At 41.7% G+C, this 23383-nt stretch overlaps 1 protein-coding gene across 2 annotated transcripts in view; it reads left to right on the top strand.

The window, feature by feature from the left end:
• The first annotated feature begins 4455 nt into the window (after positions 1–4455).
• LOC123774042 (uncharacterized) overlaps positions 4456–23383 on the top strand; it is a 31879-nt gene continuing 12951 nt past the window's right edge. The window contains exons 1-4 of one of the 2 annotated variants that reach the window (XM_045768154.2): positions 4456–4786; positions 6186–7553; positions 13357–15875; positions 19818–22381. In XM_045768154.2, coding sequence (XP_045624110.2) covers positions 6521–7553; positions 13357–15875; positions 19818–22381 — 6116 coding nt within the window. In that variant the 5' untranslated portion in view covers positions 4456–4786; positions 6186–6520. Of the gene's footprint in view, positions 4787–6185; positions 7554–13353; positions 15876–19817; positions 22382–23383 lie in introns of both variants that reach the window. The other variant, XM_045768153.2, reaches the window with a different exon arrangement.

Genomic DNA, 23383 nt, shown 5'->3' with positions numbered 1-23383 from the left:
CAAGGCACTAACATCATCGAAGTGTTTACCTAGGGATCTAACGTTCAAGTTGATTACAGAGATATTGTGATTATGTGTTAATACATTGTTTACATCATGTGCTGTAAAATATCTGCAATTTAGATCATTAAAGTGATGATTGTCATAGATAGTGGATAAGAGGTTTAGTTCTGGGTCTATACTTGTCTGCATAAAAAAGCTGATTGCAGGAAAACAAGGCAAGAATGGCAAATTACAAAATAGAATTATGCTATAAAAGGGGGAAAAATTTATAAACAAGACTATACAAAACAAACACAAAATGAACAACAAAAGAAAAAATGAGGTAGCTTACAAGGGGCTTACAAGTACTCTCAGGTACACTATAAGTAATAATTTGCATTATTGAGACACAGGTAAAGCCAGGGGTACAATGGAGTAAGGGAGTATGGCGAGGCTAGGCAACCTAGGTAATAAATGAAATCAAAGAAAAAACATAAACATAGACTATACAATACAAAAGATATAGATATACAAAACAAAGCTATAAACAAGACTATACAATGCAAAAACAAAATGAACAAAAAAAGAAAAATGAGGTAGATTGCTTACAAGTACTCTCAGGTACACTGTAATTAACAATTTGCAATTTGAGACACAGGCAAAGCCAGGGGTACAATGGAGTAAGGGAGTATGGCGAGGCTAGGCAAACTAGGTAATAAATGAAATCAAAGAAAAAAGTTGAATAATAAACATAGGCAAATTTAAGCTAATGATTATTAACTATAAATAGTTCAGTTATGACAGTATAATTAATAAGACCTAAAGAAATATTAATGCACTCAATTAATTAAGTCCAGTAAATGACTAGTATAGAGTAAATTAAAAATTAATTTAAAAAGTGAAACAAGGAGACTTAGGATACCTAGCCCGCACTAGGTGACAAGGGGGTTAATTAAGTTGATTCATTAAGAGTAATAATAAGGTGAGACAAACCACATTGGGAGAGGAAAGTGTTGAGGTTCTCTTCATTAGCAATTGTAAACATTTTACCTACTGAAGTCTTTCTCACTTTAATGAAGCCATCTCTAACGAAGCACTGATGAATCGCATCTGGGTTTTGATGACGGATTTGACGCAGGCGGTAGAGGAGTTGCTGTCTTTTCCTAGTCAAGCACTCGTTGATGTATATTCCCTTCCGTTGGGATGCAGCTGTCCGGACTAGATAAGATTTCATGAACTGGGAAGTCAGCTTCAGGCGAATTTTCCACTGGTTTTGTCCTGATGGATTCTTTTTGCGTACTCTGTAGGCAGCAATAATGTCTGTTTTGTTTAGAATGACCTGCAATTCGTTTTTAATGAGAGCCTGAGCTATTTCAACACACTTTTCACCTTCACGTGATTTTTTTTTATAGATAGAGCTAGTACATACAATGCCTAAAGTCACTATTACGCAAAGCGTTTCGGGCAGGAAAAACATTAATGACTAAAACTTAATGCTAATTGAGATTAAAGTATAAAATGTGTTGAGAAAATTTATAAATAAAATGGGGGGGGGGGGGTATGGAACATGGCAGAAAAACAGCAAAAATACAATTTGGCTGACAAACAGCATTGTTTAAAAATAACAGACATGGGTTGACATTTTAGGGGTAAGGTAGGTTACAGGGAGTTAATTAGGTAGTGCTTAGTTTTTATCTTAAACTGGTTGAGAGAGGTACAGTCTTTATTTATTTATTTATATATAGAAGAAGGTACATTGAGATTGTGAGGATACATAGCATAGTAAAGAACACTGTTTTTCCTTAAAACGGGGGGTTTTCTGAGGGAAGAGAAAACGTATGTCTGGAAGCTGACTTTAACCGCCCAAGCTGCGCGCGCAATGGGCCGAGGTTATATATGCCCTGCGTGCAGACTGCGTGGCCCCTCTTCCCGTCAAGCAAGCAGCTGCTCACTTACAAAATTTATAAAAATGATAACAGTTACATAGCATGAAAATATAAAAGATGAGAGAAAAATTGTAGGTATATTAAAGCACATAGGTAGCTCAGAATGATTGCAATGACAGCTTGAATGGTAGTTTAACAAAACTTTGCAGGCACAATATTTATTTATTTATGCATATACAAGAATGTACATAAGGAATGTGAGGATACAAATATGGTAATTACAGTCTTGTAAAGCCACTAGCACGCGCAGCGTTTCGGGCAGGTAAAGCATATGGCTTATGGCTAGCACATAAAAGAAGACAGCAATGAACACAATGATAAAGTTGTTTGGATTAAGTACATAAAGATTGGGAGATTGGGTAACACTAGATACAGATCAAATATAAAGCTCAGTGTAAGAAACTACGAAGATGAAATTAGGTACTTTTTGTTTTTGTTTTTAAATGAGGCAAAAGTTTGACAGCTTAAAAGTGACTTGTTAAAGAGCAATGCAATAGCAGGGGCTAAAAATCTGGAGTTTTTTTTGTAAATTAGAGTTGGTATCTCCTCAAGGGCACTAGACTTGGTTTTAAAGGAAAGGATTATCTCATTAACATCAGTGGAATTTGCAGGCCTTAGGTACAGAGACTGTGGATAGTTACCTGTAAGATAGTCCTGAACATCAGTACTGGAAGATGGAATATCATTTGCAAGGGATGACCCAATGGAAGAGAAGAACCTATTGAACTCAATAGCAGTATCAGAGGCTGTAAGTTGACCATCGTTATTGGACAGAAGTATTGGTTTGTTATTTAAAATCTTCTTTGATCCCAATATTTGTGAAATTGTGCTCCATGTTTTCTTAATGTTGCCCTGTGTTTGGGTAAATTTATCTTCGTAGTATTTAGTTTTGGCTCTTCTAATTATTTTAGATAGCAATAACGAGTAATTCTTTGAAAATTCTTTGGAGACGATTCCTAACCTATACTTCTTCTCAGGGTCATGTTTTTTATTAATGGATTTGTAACGGTTCTATTGTTACGTAAAGTATGGTGACAAATAAACAGACACTAAGATACTATATATATATTTGGTCGAATGTGCAGAAGTACACAGGTGATACTTTGGTGTGAGTTGAGCGCACTGAGCGTCGGTACAGTATCTCGCAAGTGTCTGCTCTAGACCACACTTGAAAGTAGACTCTGGTTAATGTTTGCTATTCTGCTGCTTATATGCTCGGGCAACACCTCACCGTGTTGCCCGGGCAACGCCTCACCTCATTCATCTCCAAAGGTTGACAGGAATATTAACAATGCATTTGGAGCGAGTATATTATTGGGATAATCTACTCGCTACAGATTTAAGTATTCCCTTTGTAAGCCAAGGATTGTTTAGCCTTTTAGTTGTGAATCGTTTCGTTAGCATAGGACAGTGGGTGTTATAAAGGCTGAGAGTTTTTTGAAGAAAAGATTGCACTGCTAGGTTGATGTCCCCTATGTTACCTAATTCGGACTCCCAGTTGACATTAGCAGCAGTAGTTATAAAACTGCCTATGGCAGCTTCATTGTGCAGCCTATAGCTTATCTCCCTTGTCTCTAGAGGTGGTTTGTTAATGTTAGTTATGAGAAATGTGGGGTAATGGTCTGTAGTGCTATCGATGATTATCCATGAAGTAAGCGGAGAGGTTATGTTGGTCCAGATGTGATCAAGAGTCGTGGCAGTACTATCAGTGATTCTAGTAGGTCTAGTGATTAAGGGTATGAGGAAGCAGGAATTCATACAGTTGAGGAAGCTGGCAGCAGTAGGGTTTCCAGGCTCGCAGAGGTCAATATTAAAGTCCCCTGCGATAATTTTTATCTAATATTAGATTTCTAAGGTTAGAGTTGAATTCGGACACACCAGTGTTAGGAATTCTATAGACTGCTCCCACAGTCAGGACAGACTCAGCACCCTTGACTCTGAAACTGGCGAAGATATACTCCCCACAGTATATGGGGAGTATATCTTATACTCCCAATAATGTCCAAGGCTGCACCTCTCTCAACCAGTTTAAGATGAAAACTAAGTACTACCTAATTAACTCCATGTAACCTACCTTACCCCTAAATATCAACCCATATCTTACTATTTTTAAAACGATGCTGTTTCGTGACCAACTTGTATATTGGCTATTTTCTACCATGTTTTCCCCCTTTTTTAGCTTTTATTTTTTTCTTTCAACGTATTTTATACTTTAAGCTCAATTACTTATAATTACTAAATTAAAAAAATCCTTAACTGTAGCCTCTGTTCACCCAACAGTAAAATGGGTACCTCGTTGTTAAACGATTTAGCGGGTTGTATTCCGGGCAATAGAAGATTAAGGACCTGCACGAAACGCTATGCGTGCTAGTGGCTGTACAAGAATGTAACAACTCTTGTATATAAAAAATATAAATTAAAAATAAATAAAACTACAGAATATAAGTAAGGGAGCCCTAACTTTGAACCAAAGAAAACGAAGAATTAATTCTACTTTGCAGCATAAGCGACCATCGGACGCCATCACCACAACACCAACATAGTCTGAGCTGGGCGCATCCGATCCCACGATCGTCGTCGCCCCTAAATCAACACAACATAGTCTGAGTCTGTCTGCAAGTCTGATTTGCCCCAGTCTTAGCTCTTTAACCCAAGCACCATCAAGTCTGATTCCAAGGGACAAAGTTTAAGTCTAAATTGAGAGTGAGGAGTGATGTGCCGCCTCACAAGACTGATCGGTCGACCAACAGCAAGAGAAATCTTCAGGGATCTCCTCTCTTATGATGAATAACAAACAGAAAAAGATTATTTAACTCAGAAGCCCAAGGAATTACATCAAAAGAAAATTTTTGTATACAGTAAGCCTTACTCTTGCTTTCCTTAAACTCAACACTAACTAGGTGTTAAATATGCTACATCTACACCCCACATATGGTCCAAAATTTTGATTTAATAAATAATAAATAACTTTATTTAGGAAAAGTACATACATAGTTGATTTACAAACATAATGTTGGATTTATAGATAGAGCTAATACATACTATACTTAAAGCCACTAATACGCACAGCGTTTCGGGCAAGAAACTGCAGCTACAGGAGCGGCAGCTACATTTAGCTGCTTTTTGTGACTTATTAAACAAACCTAGAGGAGGCTGCATGAGGCCTATAAACTTATGAATGGCAGCTGTTATAACCAGTCACTCCCACTAATATACGTGCATAATTGACAGGATAGATAAAGATAAATTATTTAACACGGGTGGAATGCGAACAAGGGAACACAGGTGGAGACTAAGTACCCACATGAGCCACAGGGATGTTGGAAAGAATTTTTTCAGTGTCAGAGTAGTTAACAGATGATATGCATTAGACAGTGATGTGGTGGAGGTTGACTCAGTACATAGTTTCAAATGTAGATATGATAAGACCCCAGTAGGCTCAGGAGTCTGTACACCAGTTGATTGACAGTTGAAAGGCAGGACCAAAGAGCTGAAGCTCAACCCCCGCAAGCATAACTAGGTGAGTACAATTAAGTGAATACGTACATACATGTATGTATCTATGGGCCTCGTGGCTGAGTGGACAGCACTTGGGGGTTGTAGTCCTAATGGACCAGATTTGATTCCCGGCGGAGGCGGAAACAAATGGGGAGTTTCTTTCACCCTGATTAGTGCATGTTCACCTAGGAGTAAATAGGTACCTTAGAGTTAGACAGCTGCTACGGGCTGCTTCCTGGGGATGTGTGTGTGTGTTAAGAGAGAAATATATGCAGTAGATTAATATCCACTGCATTCCTAATTACAGGAAAAATAAATTAGTTTGAAAGTTGGAGTCCAAGAGCTAATAGCTGGATTCTACAGACCACATAGTAAATACAAATATAAAAAAAAAAGAGTTTATATTTTGTCTAACATTTATTATGTAAACTGACAATCATTGAGGTAACTTGTTTAGACACAGGATTGAATGGTAACATATGTACAGCTATCACATGTCTGTCCAGCAACTTGTTCACTTGACGGGTGAATTTGGTTACAGTTTATATATTCAACTTCAGCAGCTTATATAAGAGGCTGCAGCTCCCCAGCATTACATACCTTGTGGACCTTAGTATAACCACAGGTTTCTGTTTCTTCTTTTTTAATTTCCTCCATTGCCTCTTCAACAATTGAATGTTGATTGAAAAAGTTATATATAGTATGTTGAAAATTTGCATATCTTATGTTAAATACTAAATATGTATGTAATATTTTCAGATAAATGATTGGATTTGAATGCAGAACTGGAATGCCTTCATTCTCTGAAGATTGTAAAATGTTAAACAAGTTTGACGTTTCATCTTTCTGTTAAGCACTGTATTCTAACACTCGAAGGCTTCGTTCATAAAATATTGGAGCAACAATATTAGAATAAACTCTTGTACGAACTTATACCTCATACTTTATGCATTAAATAATGTGTAAAGATATGCAGACATGAAAGCGGTATTTACTGTCACATTGTCTCGTAACATTTCTCTGAACTCAAAGAATTAATCCACTAGAAGCAATGTTTTATTTAATAGTAAATTTAAGAATGGCATGACAGTAAAATGCCTATAACGAGGACTGGAAGTAAGAACCTTTTGAGGATGAGTGTAGAGAACAGTGTTGTTGATTCACATAGTAATAAAGAAACCTGTGAAGAAAGTAGTAATAATACTGTTAGTGGTGCAAGTAGTAAAGACAGTGCTAAGAGTTTAGAAAATTATAAAGACTGTGTAACATTGTCAAAAAGTAGTAAAGACTGTGCAAAGAAATCAGAAAGTAGTAAAGACAATGCTAAGGGCACAGAAAGTAGTAAAGACTGTGTAAAGGAATCTGAAAGTAGTAAAGACAATGCTAAGGGCACAGAAAGTAGTAAAGACTGTGTAAAGGAATCTGAAAGTAGTAAAGACAATGCTAAGGGCACAGAAAGAAGTATAGACTGTGCAAAGGAATCTGAAAGTAGTAAAGACAATGCTAAGGGCACAGAAAGAAGTAAAGACTGTGCAAAGGAATCTGAAAGTAGTAAAGACTGTGTAAAGGAATCAGAAAGTAGTAAAGACAATGCTAAGGGCACAGAAAGTGCTAAAGACTTTGCAAAGGAATCTGAAATTAGTAAAGACTGTGTAAAGGAATCAGAAAGTAGTAAAGACTGTGCAAAGGAATCTGAAAGTAGTAAAGACTGTGCAAATGAATTAGAAAGTAGTAAAGACAATGCTAAGGGCACAGAAAGTAGTAAAGACTGTGCAAAGAAATCTGAAAGTAGTAAAGACAATGCTAAGGGCACAGAAAGTAGTAAAGACTGTGCAAAGGAATCTGAAAGTAGTAAAGACAATGCTAAAGGTATAAAGAGTAGTAGAGACTGTGCAAATGGACCAGAAAGTCTTAAAGATGATGCTAAAGGTACAGAAAGCAGCGAAGGCTGTCGCAAGGAGTCAGAAAGTATTAACCAGGGATGCCATAAGAATCATGATGAGAAACCCGCAGAAGCAAAACAGAGTGATGTTGCAGTCATTGAAAACTATGCTGGGGGGTCAGAAAGTGACCAGAGGTGCTATGAGAAGAGACCAGCAGAAGCAACACTCATCAATGACTGTATCGGTAAGCAAGTTAATAGAGCTAAGGTATTATACATTGTACAGTAATTGTAAGAAACTTGTATAGCTTTTTTCTCCAGGCTGATGTCTGTAATGAAATACAGTACTTTAATTTTAATCTTCAATACATGAAATGGATTTTATTTTAAATAGCTAAACCTAACTTGGCAACCTAACCTAAGATATATCTCTTTTTCCAAAATTAGCCCTTTAATTAAGCAGATTATATTGATAACATTCATTACTAATTTTAGGATTATAAGAAAATTAACAGGAATGTTTTGGCTATTAGGCAAATTAGGTCTTTTATCACCTGTTATCAAGGCTATGAAAATTTTTGGGCTTGGCTTCTTTTGTGTCTACTGTCTTTGGTACTATAATGTACAGATATGTGGATAATTTTTGTTTTATTATATAGTTGGATTTTCAAAACTTAAATACCAATACAGTACGTATATATTTCTGAAGGAGCCCCTTGTGGCTTCCTGAAACTACAGTACTATACTGTATATTGATATGGTACCATCTACTACGATGCATGAGTCGTGGAGTTCTATAGGCCTACCAGGGACCAGCACCAAATCCTGACTAACTCAAAGAGGCGCAGGTAGCGGTGACATTTATTTTCACCACTTCACTGGGGAAGGCAGCCAGAAAGTCAGCAAATCAAAACAAATCACTGCTGGCTTCAAAAGAAACAGGAACCTTGGAACTAGTACTGTACAAGCTCACTTGCCCCCACGTCCCGACACTTGTTTGAAGGGAGAGGGGGAGGTAGCTCACCACCAGCCAGTGTCTCGGCTCCAGTTCTGTAGCTTATGTAGTGCTTACTGGCTTGTCTCTGTTCTATACTGGCTCTGATGTTTTGCTTGTTCAGCTGAGTAGTGGTGTTTGCCCTAGGCGGCATTTCCTATTCACTGTAATGTAGTGTGAACCTAGTTTGGAGAGTGCTTGGAGGTGCATGTGCACAGGTTTTCCTTTCTTGTGTGTTCCCTAGTGCAGCCCTTGCATTTCCAGGGTTATCTTCTCAGGAGTGTTTCGGGGTCACTCATTTAGAACTGCCTCTGTACTACATGCACCTCCTCTTCTCCTACTGGGCATGCACCTCTGGACATTCTCCACTGGGGTTGCTCCTGTTACATTGCACGGCTCAGCTGTGTTGTGACACGGTGGTGTGTCTGTTCTGCAGGTGAGATTGTACTGTCTGGTGACTGTCGGCCAGGTGCTGGTTCTCACTTTTTGGTGGTGTACTCGCCTAGTTGTGCTTGTGGGGGTTGAGCTCTGGCTCTTTGGTCCCGCCTCTCAAGTGTCATTCACCAGGTATACAAATTCCTGAGCCTCCTGGGCTCAGGAATCTTATCTAATGTGTCTGTGGCTCATTTGGGTACTCAGTTTCCACCTGTGTCACCTTGTAATTACCTAAGTGTAATTACCTAAGTGTAGTTACAGGATGAGAGCTACGCTCGTGGTGTCCCGTCTTCCCAGCACTCTTTGTCATATAACACTTTGAAACTACTGACGGTCTTGGCCTCCACCACCTTCTCACCTAACTTGTTCCAACTGTCTACCACTCTGTTTGCGAAAGTGAATTTTCTTATATTTCTTCAGCATCTGTGTTTAACTAGTTTTAATATATGACCTCTTGTTCTTGAAGTTCCAGGTCTCAGGAAATCTTCCCTATCGATTTTATCAATTCCTGTTACTATTTTGTACGTAGTGATCATATCACCTCTTTTTCTTCTGTCTTCTAGTTTTAGCATATTTAACCCTTAAAGTGCGCATCATGTCATATGACGTGTTGGACATTGTTCCAGTCAACTGCGCATCACGTCATATGACGTGTTGGAGTACTACTACAAAACAAACCCCACATGGTAAAAACTAAAACAAAAAACCAAACAGAGAGGTAGAAACTCCATACAATCTCAAGGAAACAAGCAAACAAGCAAACATCACACTTTACTGCCGCACCGATCGTCCGCGCAGCCCTCCCCGCCCCGAGAGGGGGAGGGGGGCGCCCTGGACCTACGCACCGGCTGCCTAGCACCAGTTCGTAAGCTAATGTCAACCGGGATAGATGCTTCTCTGGCCTCAGTTTCCTAGGCGGTGTTTGCCTTGTGGCGTTCACTGCCGTGTGTTGTGTTGTGCGGTGGCCAGGAGCACCTCATCTGAGTCATGGCTGCATGCGCTTAGTGGCTGACTTCCCTAAGCGCCCTGTGAGTACTGCCCTTGCGTAACAGGGTTATCTTCCCTGGGGCGTTCGGGAACCATTCCCATAGAGGTTCTTGCTGCTCGGCATTTGCCTCACCCTCTGGGCCAGCTGGGGCTTGGGGCCCTTGTTTGGCCCTGGGTAGGGACTGGTATTGTGCTGGTTAGGGCGTCAAGGTGTTGCGCGACCTGCCACCTAAGCGGCGACCGGTTCCTGTTGCCTCTGAAGACGGTGTACTTTTGTGGGGGTTTTCTTTTGTTTTTATATTCATTTGCTTGGTGGGGGTCTGCCTAGTGTGGCTATAGTTCCACTGGTAGTGTTTGGCGGCCCTCTGCTAGGCCCCCGTGATTGTACACGTTGCAGGGGTTTTCAGTGTTATACTCTACCCCTTGTTAATTTTGGGTGTTTTAACCGGTTAGCAACACCTTGCTTGGGCTTCCCGTAGTTGTTACCCCTACGGGCCCTGGAAACCCCTGTCGGGGCTCGGTGGACCATTGTATGTGTCTTCCGGGTTCCAACCCGTCTTGTACGGGATCGTTGGTTGCTGTGCCCTTGTCTCTGGGTGACAGTCGCCACTTTTACCTCCGTCATGTTGCCTGTTGGGTCACTGACACCTTGACCCAGAGTCTTGCCAGAGAGATTCTCTGCTTGTTCTCCAGTACTCTCCTGATGTTATTACTGTTCAGAGTACAGGCGGCATCCGTGTTGCAAGCTAGGTTAGGTTGCTGCAACATGCTAGGTTGGTTTCCCACTCGGATGCCCCGAGGCCACCCCGTTTTGGTTAGGTGCTGTTCGCCCCTTTCCCTCCCTGTTCCCGGCTCCGGATCATCTGCGGGTTTCGGGGTTGGGATGGGGTTTAGTTGGGGCCCGAGACTCGAGCGGTTTTCGGGGGCTGCCCCGTTCGGGTTGAGGACAGAGGTTTTCAAGCCTGTTCCTCCTGCCAAGGCTTCTGGGTCTTACCAGCGGCCCTTTCTTGCTGCCTTTCCCATGGACTCTTCAGTTTCTTTAAGAGTGGAGGGCTTGGAGGACAGCTCTGCCCCGGGGCCTCTGTTGCGGGTTCCCGGGGCTGTGGGGGAAGCCTGCTAGCAGTTCTGGGGCAGTTTGCCCCTGCCTGGGTTTTCTGCTTCTGGGCTGAGTTTTTCGCTCATCCAGTCTGCTTGCTTCCCACTTTTGCTGGCGTGTTTTTGTATCTTTTGCGTCAGACACAGCCCTCTGTTCTGGTGGCCATTTTCGTCTGCCACCAGAACAGAGACCACCAGAACAGTGGCCTCTGTTCACTGGTGAACAGAGGCCACTGTTCATATGACGTGATGCGCATGGATGCATCACGTTCATATGACTGGCCATGGACGTCTTCGAGTCGGCGTGGTTTAGGTGTCGCTTATTTTATGTGGCGCCCTTACCCGCCTGCGAGGCGTTCACGGTGGATGCCCTTCGGCAGGACTGGTCGAGGTGGGGGTATTTGTTCCTCTTCTCCCTGTCCAGCTGTTGCTTTGGGTTCTGGCTCGGTTGGAGCCCATTCCCACAAGAGTAGTCCTTATGGTCCCTTGGTGGCCGGCCTAGCTTCTTTTCAGACGCTGCTTGATAGGTGTTCGAACCCGGGGCGTTTTCCTGCGGCTCCGCCTCTTTCGGCAGGTCAGACCGGTCCTCTACGTGACTGGTTCAGCCTTCTCCTCGGCTCTTCGCGTCTGGTATTTTGACGCAGGTATCACCATCTCTGTGGTGATCAGGTGGCTTTGTTGATGTCCCACCTGTGAGCTTTGTCTCGGCGACAGTATGACGTTCCTGCTGTTTCTATGCACTTTTTCTTGCTCTTCGTAGGTTGTCTTCTCTTTCGCATCGAGTTGTCTTGTCCTTTCTTGGGTTTTCAGGACTAGTTTTGATGTTTCTTACTGTCACCTGGTTTTGTGTGGTGCTGGCGGAGCCGCTCCGGCTTGTGTTCAGGGTTCAGGGTGGTGGACGTCACATCTGCCCCGTTTCGTACGCTTTCTCGTGTTTTGTTTCACCTCCAGCCTGCTCATGCGTCGCCTGAGCCATCCTGATACTTGATCAGGGTGGCCTTCTTATCTTCTCCTCAGTTTTTGGTAGCACCTTCGGTTCAGGTTTCTGTTCTTTGGTACTGGTGGTAGGTTTGTATGTTTGCAGCCTTTCTCCGTCTTGGCGACGGTCGAGATGGCTGCTTTCTGGAGGGGTTCTTGGGTTATTGATGATTGGTTCGGCCGGGGGTGCGTCCTGTATTGTCTGGTTGCGCTTTTTGCCGTTGCCTGCGTACCGTGTCTGGGGATGCGCTTTGGGTTGATCTGGTTCCCCTCGTTCCCTGTTTCAGGGCTCGGGTCTCCCAGGTCGTCCGCAGAGTTTTAAAGTCTTCCAGCCTGTGGTCTGTCCTTGCGCCCGTGCTGTTCGGACGTTTGCAGCTTTTGCTGCTGTGTTGGTGACGTCTTGGGTTCATTTCGGGCGCAGGGATTTGAGGGTCGCACAGGTTCTTGGCCGTCCATTCTTTAGGCGCGTCTGCTCCTGTGCGTTCTTGTTGCCTTGGGTCGCAGGTTGCAGCCTGTTGTCTCGGCTTCGCGTTGCGGAGTTTGTGGCGGCCGCCTCCCGGGTCAGCCCTTTCTTTTCCTTCTCTTTGGGTATGAAGCTCCAGGGAGCCGTAGGGGCTCCCCACAGAAAACCAGCGTTGAATGTAATGAAACACCATTTTCTGGGTGAGCCCCGGAGGCTCCCTGGCAACCCTCCCTCCCACCGGTCGGCGTTTTTTTCGCGTTGATTGAAGCTTGGCTTCCGAACTGGTGCTAGGCAGCCGGCGCGGTAGGTCCGGGGTTTCCCCCTTCCCCTCTCGGGGCGGGGAGGGCTGCGTGGACGATCGGCGCGGCAGTAAAGTGTAATGTTTGGTTGTTTGCTTGTTTCCTTGGGATTGTAGGGAGTTTCTACCTCTCTGTTCATTTTTTTTTTTTTAGTTTTTACCATGTGGGGTTTGTTTTGTTATGCCTACCTCTCTGGGTGCAAACCTTGGTCGATGGCAGATAAGGATGACCCCAATCACAAGGGGTTCATCTAGGGTCATTGCTCCCTGAAACCTCTCTGAAGGGGCCAGGTTCTGGCGCTGGTCCCTGGTAGGTCTGAACTCCTTAGCTAATGTCCTGGTCTAATACACCATACATTAGCCTGATAAGCTCCAGAGAGCCTCTGGGGCTCACCCAGAAAATGGCGTTTCATTACATTCAACGCTGGTTTTTTACAGCCCACCCTCCTAAAATGATAGTACAGTACTTATAACTATTTAATTATTATAAGTAATCCTAGCAATTCTAGGCTTAATGCATGCTATGTTTGGGCTTTTATAGCACATACAATATGTGTGCTATCTTAGACCTGAATGCTTAATTTTGGTTTTAGCTTTATTTTCCTGACTATAAAATTAAAAATTACAGAAAGTGGAGTTTTTGGTGGTCCATCAAGTACTACATATTTATACTGTATTTTGGATCAAATACAGTAGTTACAATAAATTCTAGCATTTCAGAAGGAAGGATTGAGTTTTATGTAGATATATATTGTATGTACAGTAGACTGTTCAGTGTGCTTTGTTATCTTTCAGAAGATGTATCAGAGGAGGAAACTGAGCTGGATTTACTCAATATGGAGGATTTTGAAGTGGTAGATGCTTTTGAGGTTGAAGAGGATCCATCTGAACTGTGCCATGGGAGTCCACTACCAACCTCTGGTGCTGAAAAACACACCAGGAACACACAAGTTACACACACAAGTACTGCAACAACAGATAAAAGCAACAGGAGCAGAGAGGTTGGGGATAAGCGAAGCAGAGTCCATAGCTCTAAAGATTCTTCAGACTTACGTAATGAGCGAAAGAGTAGTGAGTCCTCCAGAAGACATAAGAGAGATGATTCAAGAGGCTCGGGAAATTCTCGTGGGAGATTCGATACTCGTCATGACCAGAGGAAAAATCGTTCGGACAGACCAGTTGATAAGCATCATTCTGTAAGGTCATCTAATCACAGATCCAATAGAAAGCGAGATTACTGTAAATCAAAAGACAGGAACAGTGACAGTAAGAGAGTCTGTGTCAGAGAGGAGAAAAATTATCGTGAAAAAGAAAGTTCTCAGAAGTTAAGAAATAAACAGACAAACTCGCAACTATCTAACAAACAGAATGAAATAAATATACGAAACATATCACAGAATAACGATCAGAAAGTTAGTATAAATAAGAGAGATGCAAGTGACCATGGAAGAGAAGCAGCAAGTGCAAGTTGTGGTTCTAAGAAAGTTGAAAAAAATGAATTAGAATCAAAGCTTGATTGTCACAAAGTCAATGAAAGGTCAGACAGTATTTTAGATTTTCTACTAGAAAAAGACCTGGCTCAGGGAGATAGCTCTATTGATAGAGAATTAAGTCAAGTAATTGATGACAGAAAACAGAAAGAAGAAAATTCTAAGCAGACAAAAAGCAATGAGACCCTGAAGCAAGCTCTACGGACTAATGATGAAATGGAGAGTTGCCAGAAAAAGTGTATCGAGCTGAATTCTAATACTTTGGAATCTAAATTAGTTAGAATTTCTGAAGGTTTAAATAAAGATCCTCAATCTGAGTCAACCATAAAGGATTCTAAACTAGAAAATCCCAGCTTTAATCAGGCTGAAGAACATTTCAAGCAGAAATGCAGCAATATAGAGCAAACAATTCAAACTTTTAATCTGAAACTCCTGCAGGAAACAGCATATTCCAATGAAAATTCAAATTCAAAACAGTCAGTTGAATATTTTAAACATAAAGACAAATCTGTAAAGAGTGCTGTAGGTTTGGAAAAAGAGGATGGCAAGTCCAAGCGGACATGTGACGAGTCCAAGCAGACAAGAGAAGAGTCCAAGGAGAGGAGTGATGAATCTAAGCGGAAGAGTGATCAGTCCAAGCGGAGAAGTGATCAATCCAGGTGGAGGAGTGACGAGTCCAAGCACAGAAGTGACGAGTCCAGGCAGAGGAGTGGCGAGTCCAAGCGGAGAAGTGACGAGTCCAAGAGGAAGAGTGACAAGTCCAAGGGGACGAGTGATGAATCCAAGGGGACGAGTGGCAAGCCCAAGGAGACGAGTGGCGAGCCCAAGGGGACGAGTGGCGAGCCCAAGGGGACGAGTGGCGAGCCCAAGGGGACCAGTGGCGAGCCCAAGGGGACCAGTGGCGAGCCCAAGGGGACCAGTGGCGAGCCCAAGGGGACGAGTGGCGAGCCCAAGGGGACGAGTGGCGAGCCCAAGGGGACGAGTGGCGAGCCCAAGGGGACGAGTGGCGAGCCCAAGGGGACGAATGGCAAGACCCAGCAGGAAAGCCTTGATCACAACCAGGAGGATGCTAAATATAAAACAGATGTTGACTCTGAACAAAACTGTTTCAAAATTAAACAGAAAATTGAGGCTAATAAAGATGACTGTCATAGCAGTAGGAATGGAGCTTCAGATTCCAAGCAGAAGGAGTCTAGGTTTAAATCTGAAATGGCAACAGCTAAAATAGAAATGTCTAAATCTGAACTTAAAACTCATGACTCTGAAGACAAAGATGAAACATTAATGATGGACAGTGAGGGTTCTAAACAGGAAGACCTTCTTTTGATAAAGGCAAAGGAAACCAAGAAGTCTGAGGGAGTTAAACAAGATGTTAGGATATCTCAGATCAATGATAAGTGTTGTAGATGGGATATTTCTATAGAGTCGAAACGAAGTGACAACAGATCTCGGAATACTGCTAAGGGTTCTAGATGGGATAAAACTACAAAGTCTGAACAAGAAGAAAAAAAATCTCAGAATGTTGGTAAAGGTTCTAGGTTGGATAATTCTAAGGAATCTAAACAAAAAGATGGCAAATATCATAACAATTCTAATAACACTAAACAAGAGGATAGCAAGTCGAAACAGCAAATTAACTCCTCTAAGCCAGGAAGGGACACTAAGTCCAAACAAGAAATTAAAGATACTAAGAAGAATTCACCAACTTTGCAGAATGATCCCTGTGACATGGAAGGGATGATAGACAAATACTTAGAGTCTATAAGGAAAGAATATGCAACAACAACAAAGGAACATGTACCTGATAATGATGAAGTATGTAAGAAGGTGAGTAAACTTTCCATGCCTTCTCATTTTATATATGTTCAAATTGATGCCCATGATATGTAGTAATAATTCTGTATGCAGGACTATACCAAGGGTGATAACTTTTTGGCATGCGACCTGCAGTGCCGCCCCTTGATTTCTCATGAACTACCCATAATAATAATTAACTAAGTGACAGATTGCCCTTTAAAAATAGCTTCCATTACAATTGATGGTGCACCCAGCATCAGTTAAAAAAAGCAGGTTTTGTAAATGTGTTTTCAAATTAGGTTGGACATCTCCAAGTAGGGTTTTACTTTATTGTATATGAGGAGGCTTTGTGTCCAAGAGTTGGCCTTAAGGAACTGTAAGTGATGACAGTTGTAACCAAGGTAATTTTATTTCCCCACTTAAAAAAAAAAAAATATGTAAATATATAATATATATATATAATATATATATATATATATATATATATATATAACTGAAAACTCACACCCCAGAAGTGACTCGAACCCATACTCCCACAACTGGTATGTACAGGGACGCCTTAATCCGCTTGACCATCACGAGTTTTTGTGTGAGTTTTCAGTTGTATATAGTCCTGGGGACCATTCAGGCTTGTTTGCATATATATATATATATATATATATATATATATATATATATATAAATTTATTTATTTATATTTATTTATTTATTAGTATGTTTTGGTAGCAGTCTTTCCTGTAGACATATATTATTAAATATGACCGAAAAAGTAAGATTAATAATTCTAACACGAATTTTCTCAATGTTTCTTATATTTTTCTCAACTGTTGATGGTAACTGAAAAATCAATTCTCCAAAATTCATTTTTATTTCTAGTCTGACGCGACACTTGAGCGCGTTTCGTAAAACTTATTATATTTTCAAAGACTATAGTTTACACAGACACAACTATAACTGAACAGAGCTTAAACATCTTCGATTTTATACCTGCATTTGGGTGAGGTGATATGTTACAACAGTTTTGGATGAGGTGAAAACAAACTTTCAACACAAGACAGAACACGAAACAATGGGTATAATATTTTGTAAGTTAAAGGGAAGAATGGAAGTAACTGCAAAGGGCCTATTGGCCCATATTTCTTGATGCTTCTATATTGGTGCAGAGTCTTGAAGTGGGTAGAATATAGTTGTGCATTAATTGGCTGTTGATTGCTGGTGTCGACTTCTTAATGTGTAGTGCCTCACGGATATCTAGCCGCCTGCTATCGCTGTATCTATCGATGATTTCCGTGTTTTTTATTAAGACTTCTCTGGTGATGGTCTGGTTGTGGGAAGAGATTATATGTTCCTTAACCCTTAAAGTGCGCATCAGGCCTGATCGACGACCGGGCCATGGGGACGCTAAGCCCCGGAACAACTCCAAAGGTAACTCCAAGGTAACTCCCAGGTAGTCCGCAGGGTTATTCGGTCCAACCAGCCTGCGGTCTATCCCCGTGCCCACCCGTTCACTGTCCCTGTTCATAAGTTTGCTGCACTGGCTGCCATCTTCGGTAATACGTCTTGGGCTGACATTCGGGCAATGGGGTTTTTGGAGGTTGAACAGGGTCCTGGCCACTCGCTACCTTGTGAATGTTCCGAGGCATGGTCGGGCCTATGTTACATCGGGTTGGTGGTTGCAGCCAGTTGTCTCGACTTCCCGTTGAGGGGCAAGGGGTGAGGGCCGACCGCCTCCCGGGTAAGTCCCTCTTGTTTTTGTCTTTTGGTAAATAGCTCCAGGGAGCCAAAGGGGCTCCCCCTAGAAAACCAGCGTTGAATGTAATGAAATGCCATTTTCTGGGTGAGATCAGGAGGCACCTTGGCAACCCTCCCTCCCTCCAGTCAAGTTTTTTTTTTTCTTTTTCACGGTTTTTGACACCAAGCCTCAGAACTGCAGGGTAGATTGCCAGCGTGAAGGTCTGGGGCCCCACCTTCCCCCTCCCGAGGAGGGAGGGATTGTGCAGACAGCGGCGTGATGTCATGCTCGTTTGCTCGTTTTCATTTGGGGAGTTCTATCCACTAGTTCGGCTTTCAGTAGCAATATTGTGACCAGAATAGGGTTTTGGGGTGCTTACAGGAGGGTTTTGGGGCGCTAACCTTTCTGGGTGCCTGACCCGGTCGATGGCAGACATGGAATTCTTCCAACCACACCGAAGTTTCCATAGGCCATTGCTCCTCGTGCCTCTTCTGAGGGGGCCAGGTTCTGACTCATGGTCACCAGTAGGCCTAGAACTCCACTCACAGTGACTGATGCCTAAGTCTAATATATATATATATGTATCAGCCTGGATAGCTCCGTGAGCTTCCGGGTCTCACCCAGAAAATGGCGTTTCATTACAATCAACGCTGGTTTTGTGTCTTTATTGCCAAATCTACGACAAGCAGGTAGCTTCTCTGACGGTGTCTCACCCGCACTCTTCTTCTTGGCGACAGTATGAGATTTTGTGGTAGTCCTTTTGCCATTTCCTTTCTGCGTCATTTTTTATCAGTTTCTAAGCATGTGGTGTTCTCCTTTCTTGGCTTTTCCTTGATTGGTGTCTCATGCTGAATGCTGTCACCTTGCATCATGCAACACTGGCAGAGCCACTACATCTTGCTTTTGGTGTCGATACTACTCTGGCACCGTTTTGCAGGCTGTCACATGATATGTTTCACCACCTGCCTGCTCATGTGTCACCTCCCATCAAACACCTGATGAAACTACGATGTTGCTGCAACTTTCAAACCAATATAGCAAGTTTTAACAATGTTCTAATGTGTCATAAAAAGTTATAACAAGATGTAACAACTTTATTACAAGTTGGAACAGTGCTGAGCCTGCCTGGTCCTTAGAATGTGTTCTTGGTTTTCTTTCTTTAACTCATTTTACTTTCACCTTTTGGTCTCTGATTCTTTCTCTAAGGCATTGTTTTTGGTTTCTCTTGCCTGCTAATTTTGGGTTCGAGAGCTTCATGCTCTTCCCCGAAGGTACGGTTTCTGTTCCTTTGGCCTTGGTGAGTGTTTTGTTCATTTTGCAGCGGTCTCCTCCTTTTCTGGCAAAGAACGTGCCTGTTGGCTTCCAGAAAGCTCTTTTGGTTATTGATGCTCGGTGTCCCTGATCATGCACTTCCCATGTGCCCATGGTGTTAGGAAGTCTACTGCTCTTTCGGCTACGTTTGTGAATATGTCCTGGGCCAATATTCAGGCGCGGAGGTTTTGGAAAGTCTAATAAGGTTCTGGCGGTTCAGTAGTTGGTGAATGTTCCTGGGCTTCGGCATCCTTATGTGGCCTAAGGTTATTTCTCTTGTCCAGAGGGTTCTTCCTTCTTCGGGGAGCCACAAAGGAGTCCCCTAGAACGCCAGAGTTTGAATGTAATGAAATGCCAATTTCAGGGTGAACCCCTGGTGACTCTCAGATCCACCCCGTCCTTTCCAGGTAATCAGGGTGTGTTTACATTTGCTCCAGAACTGACAGCTCAAATCTGGTCAGGCAGTAAACCACTTCCTTTCTCCAATCGATTGGAGGAAGGTGGGCTGAATGAGCTTGCACTAATTTCGATAGAATGTGATCATTTGTTGACATAGTTAAGGGAGTTCATTAGGCGGGTTTCAAGGCTTTGGTCTCTTTTTTTTTTTAATCTAGCACAGGTTTGTTTTGACTCGCTGACTCTTTAGTTGCCCTCCGCGGTGAGGTAGCAAAATGTCAATGCTCCTGGCAACTCTTTGAGGGGGTTAGGTTCTGATGCTGGTCCCCCGTTAGACCTATACAACTCCACGGCTAGTGCTACATGGTAGATGAATACTGTCTCTGTATATTGCTTCAGGGAACCACAGGGGCTTACTGAGAAATTGGCACTTCAATACACTTAACTTTATTTCAAAAAATACTTTTGACTAACATACTTATTGAGTTTTTTTTAATGAACATGATTGTAATAATTAATTTTTTTATTTACAGGTAATTGGTAAGCGACACAAGTACAGGTTTAGCAAGGTGGTTATAATTGGAGATTCTCGCATCAAGCACTTGGAAGATGTTGGGATAAAGAGAACATTTGGCCCTCTGGAGATCAAGTGTGTGCCAGACTTGACCTTTGATAATCTGGAGGAAGCTGTGAAGCATAATGTTGATAAAAGCAATTGCCCTCAAGGAATCTTGCTCATCTGTAGTGTTGGCATCTATGATGTGATTGAGTTAAATAACAATTTATCCTGCAAGGAAATGCTTGACCATGAACCAATGGAACAAATCTACTCTCGAAACTATTATAAAGCCTCATATATTTCGAATTATGTGGTGAAAATGACTAAAAGATTAAAAGGATTATTGGGAGATAGTTCAAGAGTCTACTTTACAAGTATTCTTCCAGTACATATAAATAAATTTAATGAGTGCCAAGCAAAAGCTCATGAGAAAGCTACTGGACACATCCCAGATTTTCCACCTTTCATAAAAAAGCATTATGATAATGTAGAAAAGAATATTAATAAGGACCTGAATAAATTTAACGCCTCAGTCATAAAATTAAGTTTGAGAGGAGATGGGAAAATAATTCCTTGGAATATTTTACCTTCTAATTCAAGCAGATGTCTGGAGGATGGTATAAACCCATCAAGAGATGCAGTAGAAAAGTATATGGTTCCAATGTTAAAGTGTACCATAAAGCAGTACCATATAAACAGGTACCAGGAATTTGTTATTATTGGCGATTCTAGATTACAAAAAGTACAAAGACTGTGGTTCAATAATTATGAATGGAAAATTTCTATATTTACACAGGGCAAGTTGTCCTTCCGAGCTTTGACTGAGGACAACCCCATTGTGAAGGAAATTTCAGGCAAGAAGGATGCACTTATAGTTCTTAGTTTAGGCATGTATGATATTATAAACTTTGTTGCAGAAGATGGGTGTGACTCCCATAAGATGAAATTGGAATTACCCTCATTATGTTTTGAGAACTTGGACTCAAGTGATAAACTCTGGAATGACTTTGTTAACTCACTGAAGAGCGTTGACGAACTTCTCCGTAAAGTAACGACTAACTGTGATGTAATAATCACAACCATTTATCCATTTGATTTTCTGACCTTACAGAACTACTTGGTCAAGAGACACGCTGAAGAAACCGGACACATTGTAACAATTCCTTCACAATCCATGGAAATAAAGGAAAAATTAAACAGGATTGGGCAGTTTATATTAGGAATTAACAGGATTGCATTTACACTTGCTGAAGTGAAACAGTTGCCTGTCTGGGACTTTAACAGTTTAGTGTTTGGTATTCACCTGCCAAAAGATAATGTTCCTTTGATTGATGGTTTCAATCCAACTTCAGTTGTAGCAAGGAGGATAGCTGAAGCTTGTGTGAAGTTTGCTAAGACTTCTCAGTATGTCTGTTCTCCAAAGTTAAGTCTTGATAAAACAGAGGACGATGCTGACTTTGACAAGATGCTTCATGTGCGCCAGCCTCATTTATCAACTCTTTTAGAAATCTATAATTTTGATTTATCTGTCCCACCACTTTTGATTGAAAAGAAACGGAAAGGTAAAAGTGATGAAAAAAACAGTTGTAATGATTACTACAGTTTTATAAAACAAAAAGTACTTGTGAAAATATCTAGTGTTTTGAGATTAATACCAAATGTTTATATGAGCAGGCCTTTGCCTATTACATTACTGCAAGAAATGAAAAGAGAGAGCAGTATAGACAACTGTGTAGCTGCCAGGGGGGAAACATCAACAGCAAGTGCCAGTGAGAGTAGAGAGAGCACATACAGAACTAAGAGTCGAGCCAAATACTCCCGTCCTGAGTGTGCATCTCCATCTGCCTTGAGCTCATCACCACATAGACATGTAAGTGAGAAAATCAAGTTCAGAACTGAAAGACAACATTGTTCTATTAGAGCTGGCAGCTACAATAAAAATCGGCATCTTGATTCTGTCTCTCCATCTTCCGTGCGTTTGTCATCTCCAGATTATCAAATAGGGAAAAAAACAAAATTTAAATGGGATGAAGCAGACTCTGTTATAAGGAATAAATTGGCAGGAAATTACACAGTAAACTACACAGACAGTAGCTTTACTATTTGCGAGGATGATACTCTAAATAGATTCAAAAGCAGTGAATGGCTGGGTAGAAATTATAGTCCTAGCAGAAGCTGTAGTCCAGAGAGAAAGTATAGTTCAGGGAGGGAATCGAGCCCTTGGAAATATGGTAGTAAATTCAGACGTAACAGTGGAGATATGTCTTACAGTGAAGAAGAAAGTTACTATTATAACCGAAAAAGTTATAGTCCAGAAAGAATTAGTAGGCGGGAGAGATATCACTCGCCTGTTAAACAGTATCCTTTTGATAGAGATGAAACATTCAGGCCAAATCCAAGAAGAAGTTGCAGTCCAGTCCAACACTATGCACATAGCTCAAGTGATCGGGTCAGCAGCGAGCGTTTGAGACAAGATAGGCACCCCAGCCCATGGAAGAGAGCGATGCGCTCATCTTCACTTTCTCCACATTGGAAAAGGTATGAATATACTTGGTTTATATCTTGCCCTAACTTCTTTCTGGCATAATTCTGTGAGTTGAAGGCATCATTAATATAGTATGAAGTATACCTGGAGCATACCCGGACAGGAGTTTCGGGAGTTCTACTTCCCTAGCCCAGCCTGGGGCTAGGCTCGGCTTGGGACAACTTTGTCCAGCAGGCTGTTGCTTGGAGCAATTTGCAGGCCCACATATCCACTACATCCCAATTGGTCCAGTACTTCTTGCAAAAACTTACCCAATTGCTTCTTGAAGAAGTCCACCTTTGTTCTGGCAATATTTTTAATGCTTTCTGCGAGTGTTCATCAACCGTGGACCTCTGTTGTTCAGACAAAGCTTTCCAATTGTGCTTATGGCACTTCTACACTTCACTGGTTCTATTCTGCATTTCCTTCCATATCTTTTGCTCCAGTATGTTGTTATTCTACTGTGCAAATGTAGAACTTGGCCTTCCAGTATCTTCCATGTATGTATATTATATTATACCTCTCTCATCTCCTTTCCAGAGAGTACATTTTGAGAGCTTTGAGATCATCCTAATAATTTAGATGTTGTATAGTTTGTGGTCTTATTTGGCCTTTCTCATCCTCTGTTACATTATCTTCCAACCCTTCCTTTCTGTTCTTTTTTCTTTCCCCATTTCCTTCTCCACCCTGCCCATCATTCCTTTGGCCCTGTCTCATCCTTCCCCTTTCTCTGTTCCTTCCCTCCATTTCTTCATTTCCTACCTCCCTCTCTCCCATCATTTTGTCCCTCCTTCGATCTCTTCAACTTCAAAGGTTTGCTTTCTTCATTGTCTGCAGATTGAGTTTGCAATGTCTTTTTTGCCTGTTCAGATTTTGATTAAGCTGTTAGCTTTTTTCCCTTCATTCTACAGAATGAAGAGGAATTTTTCATTCCCGCATTCAATTGGCCTTGGGTGTGTGCATCATAGATTTCATTTCTTAAGTTTTTGCTGGTGACTTATTTCTTTTCGGTTTTG

This window comes from Procambarus clarkii, chromosome 91, assembly GCF_040958095.1.
Source record: "Procambarus clarkii isolate CNS0578487 chromosome 91, FALCON_Pclarkii_2.0, whole genome shotgun sequence".
Lineage (NCBI taxonomy): Eukaryota > Metazoa > Arthropoda > Malacostraca > Decapoda > Cambaridae > Procambarus > Procambarus clarkii.
This window is presented reverse-complemented; position numbering and strand designations above follow the sequence as displayed.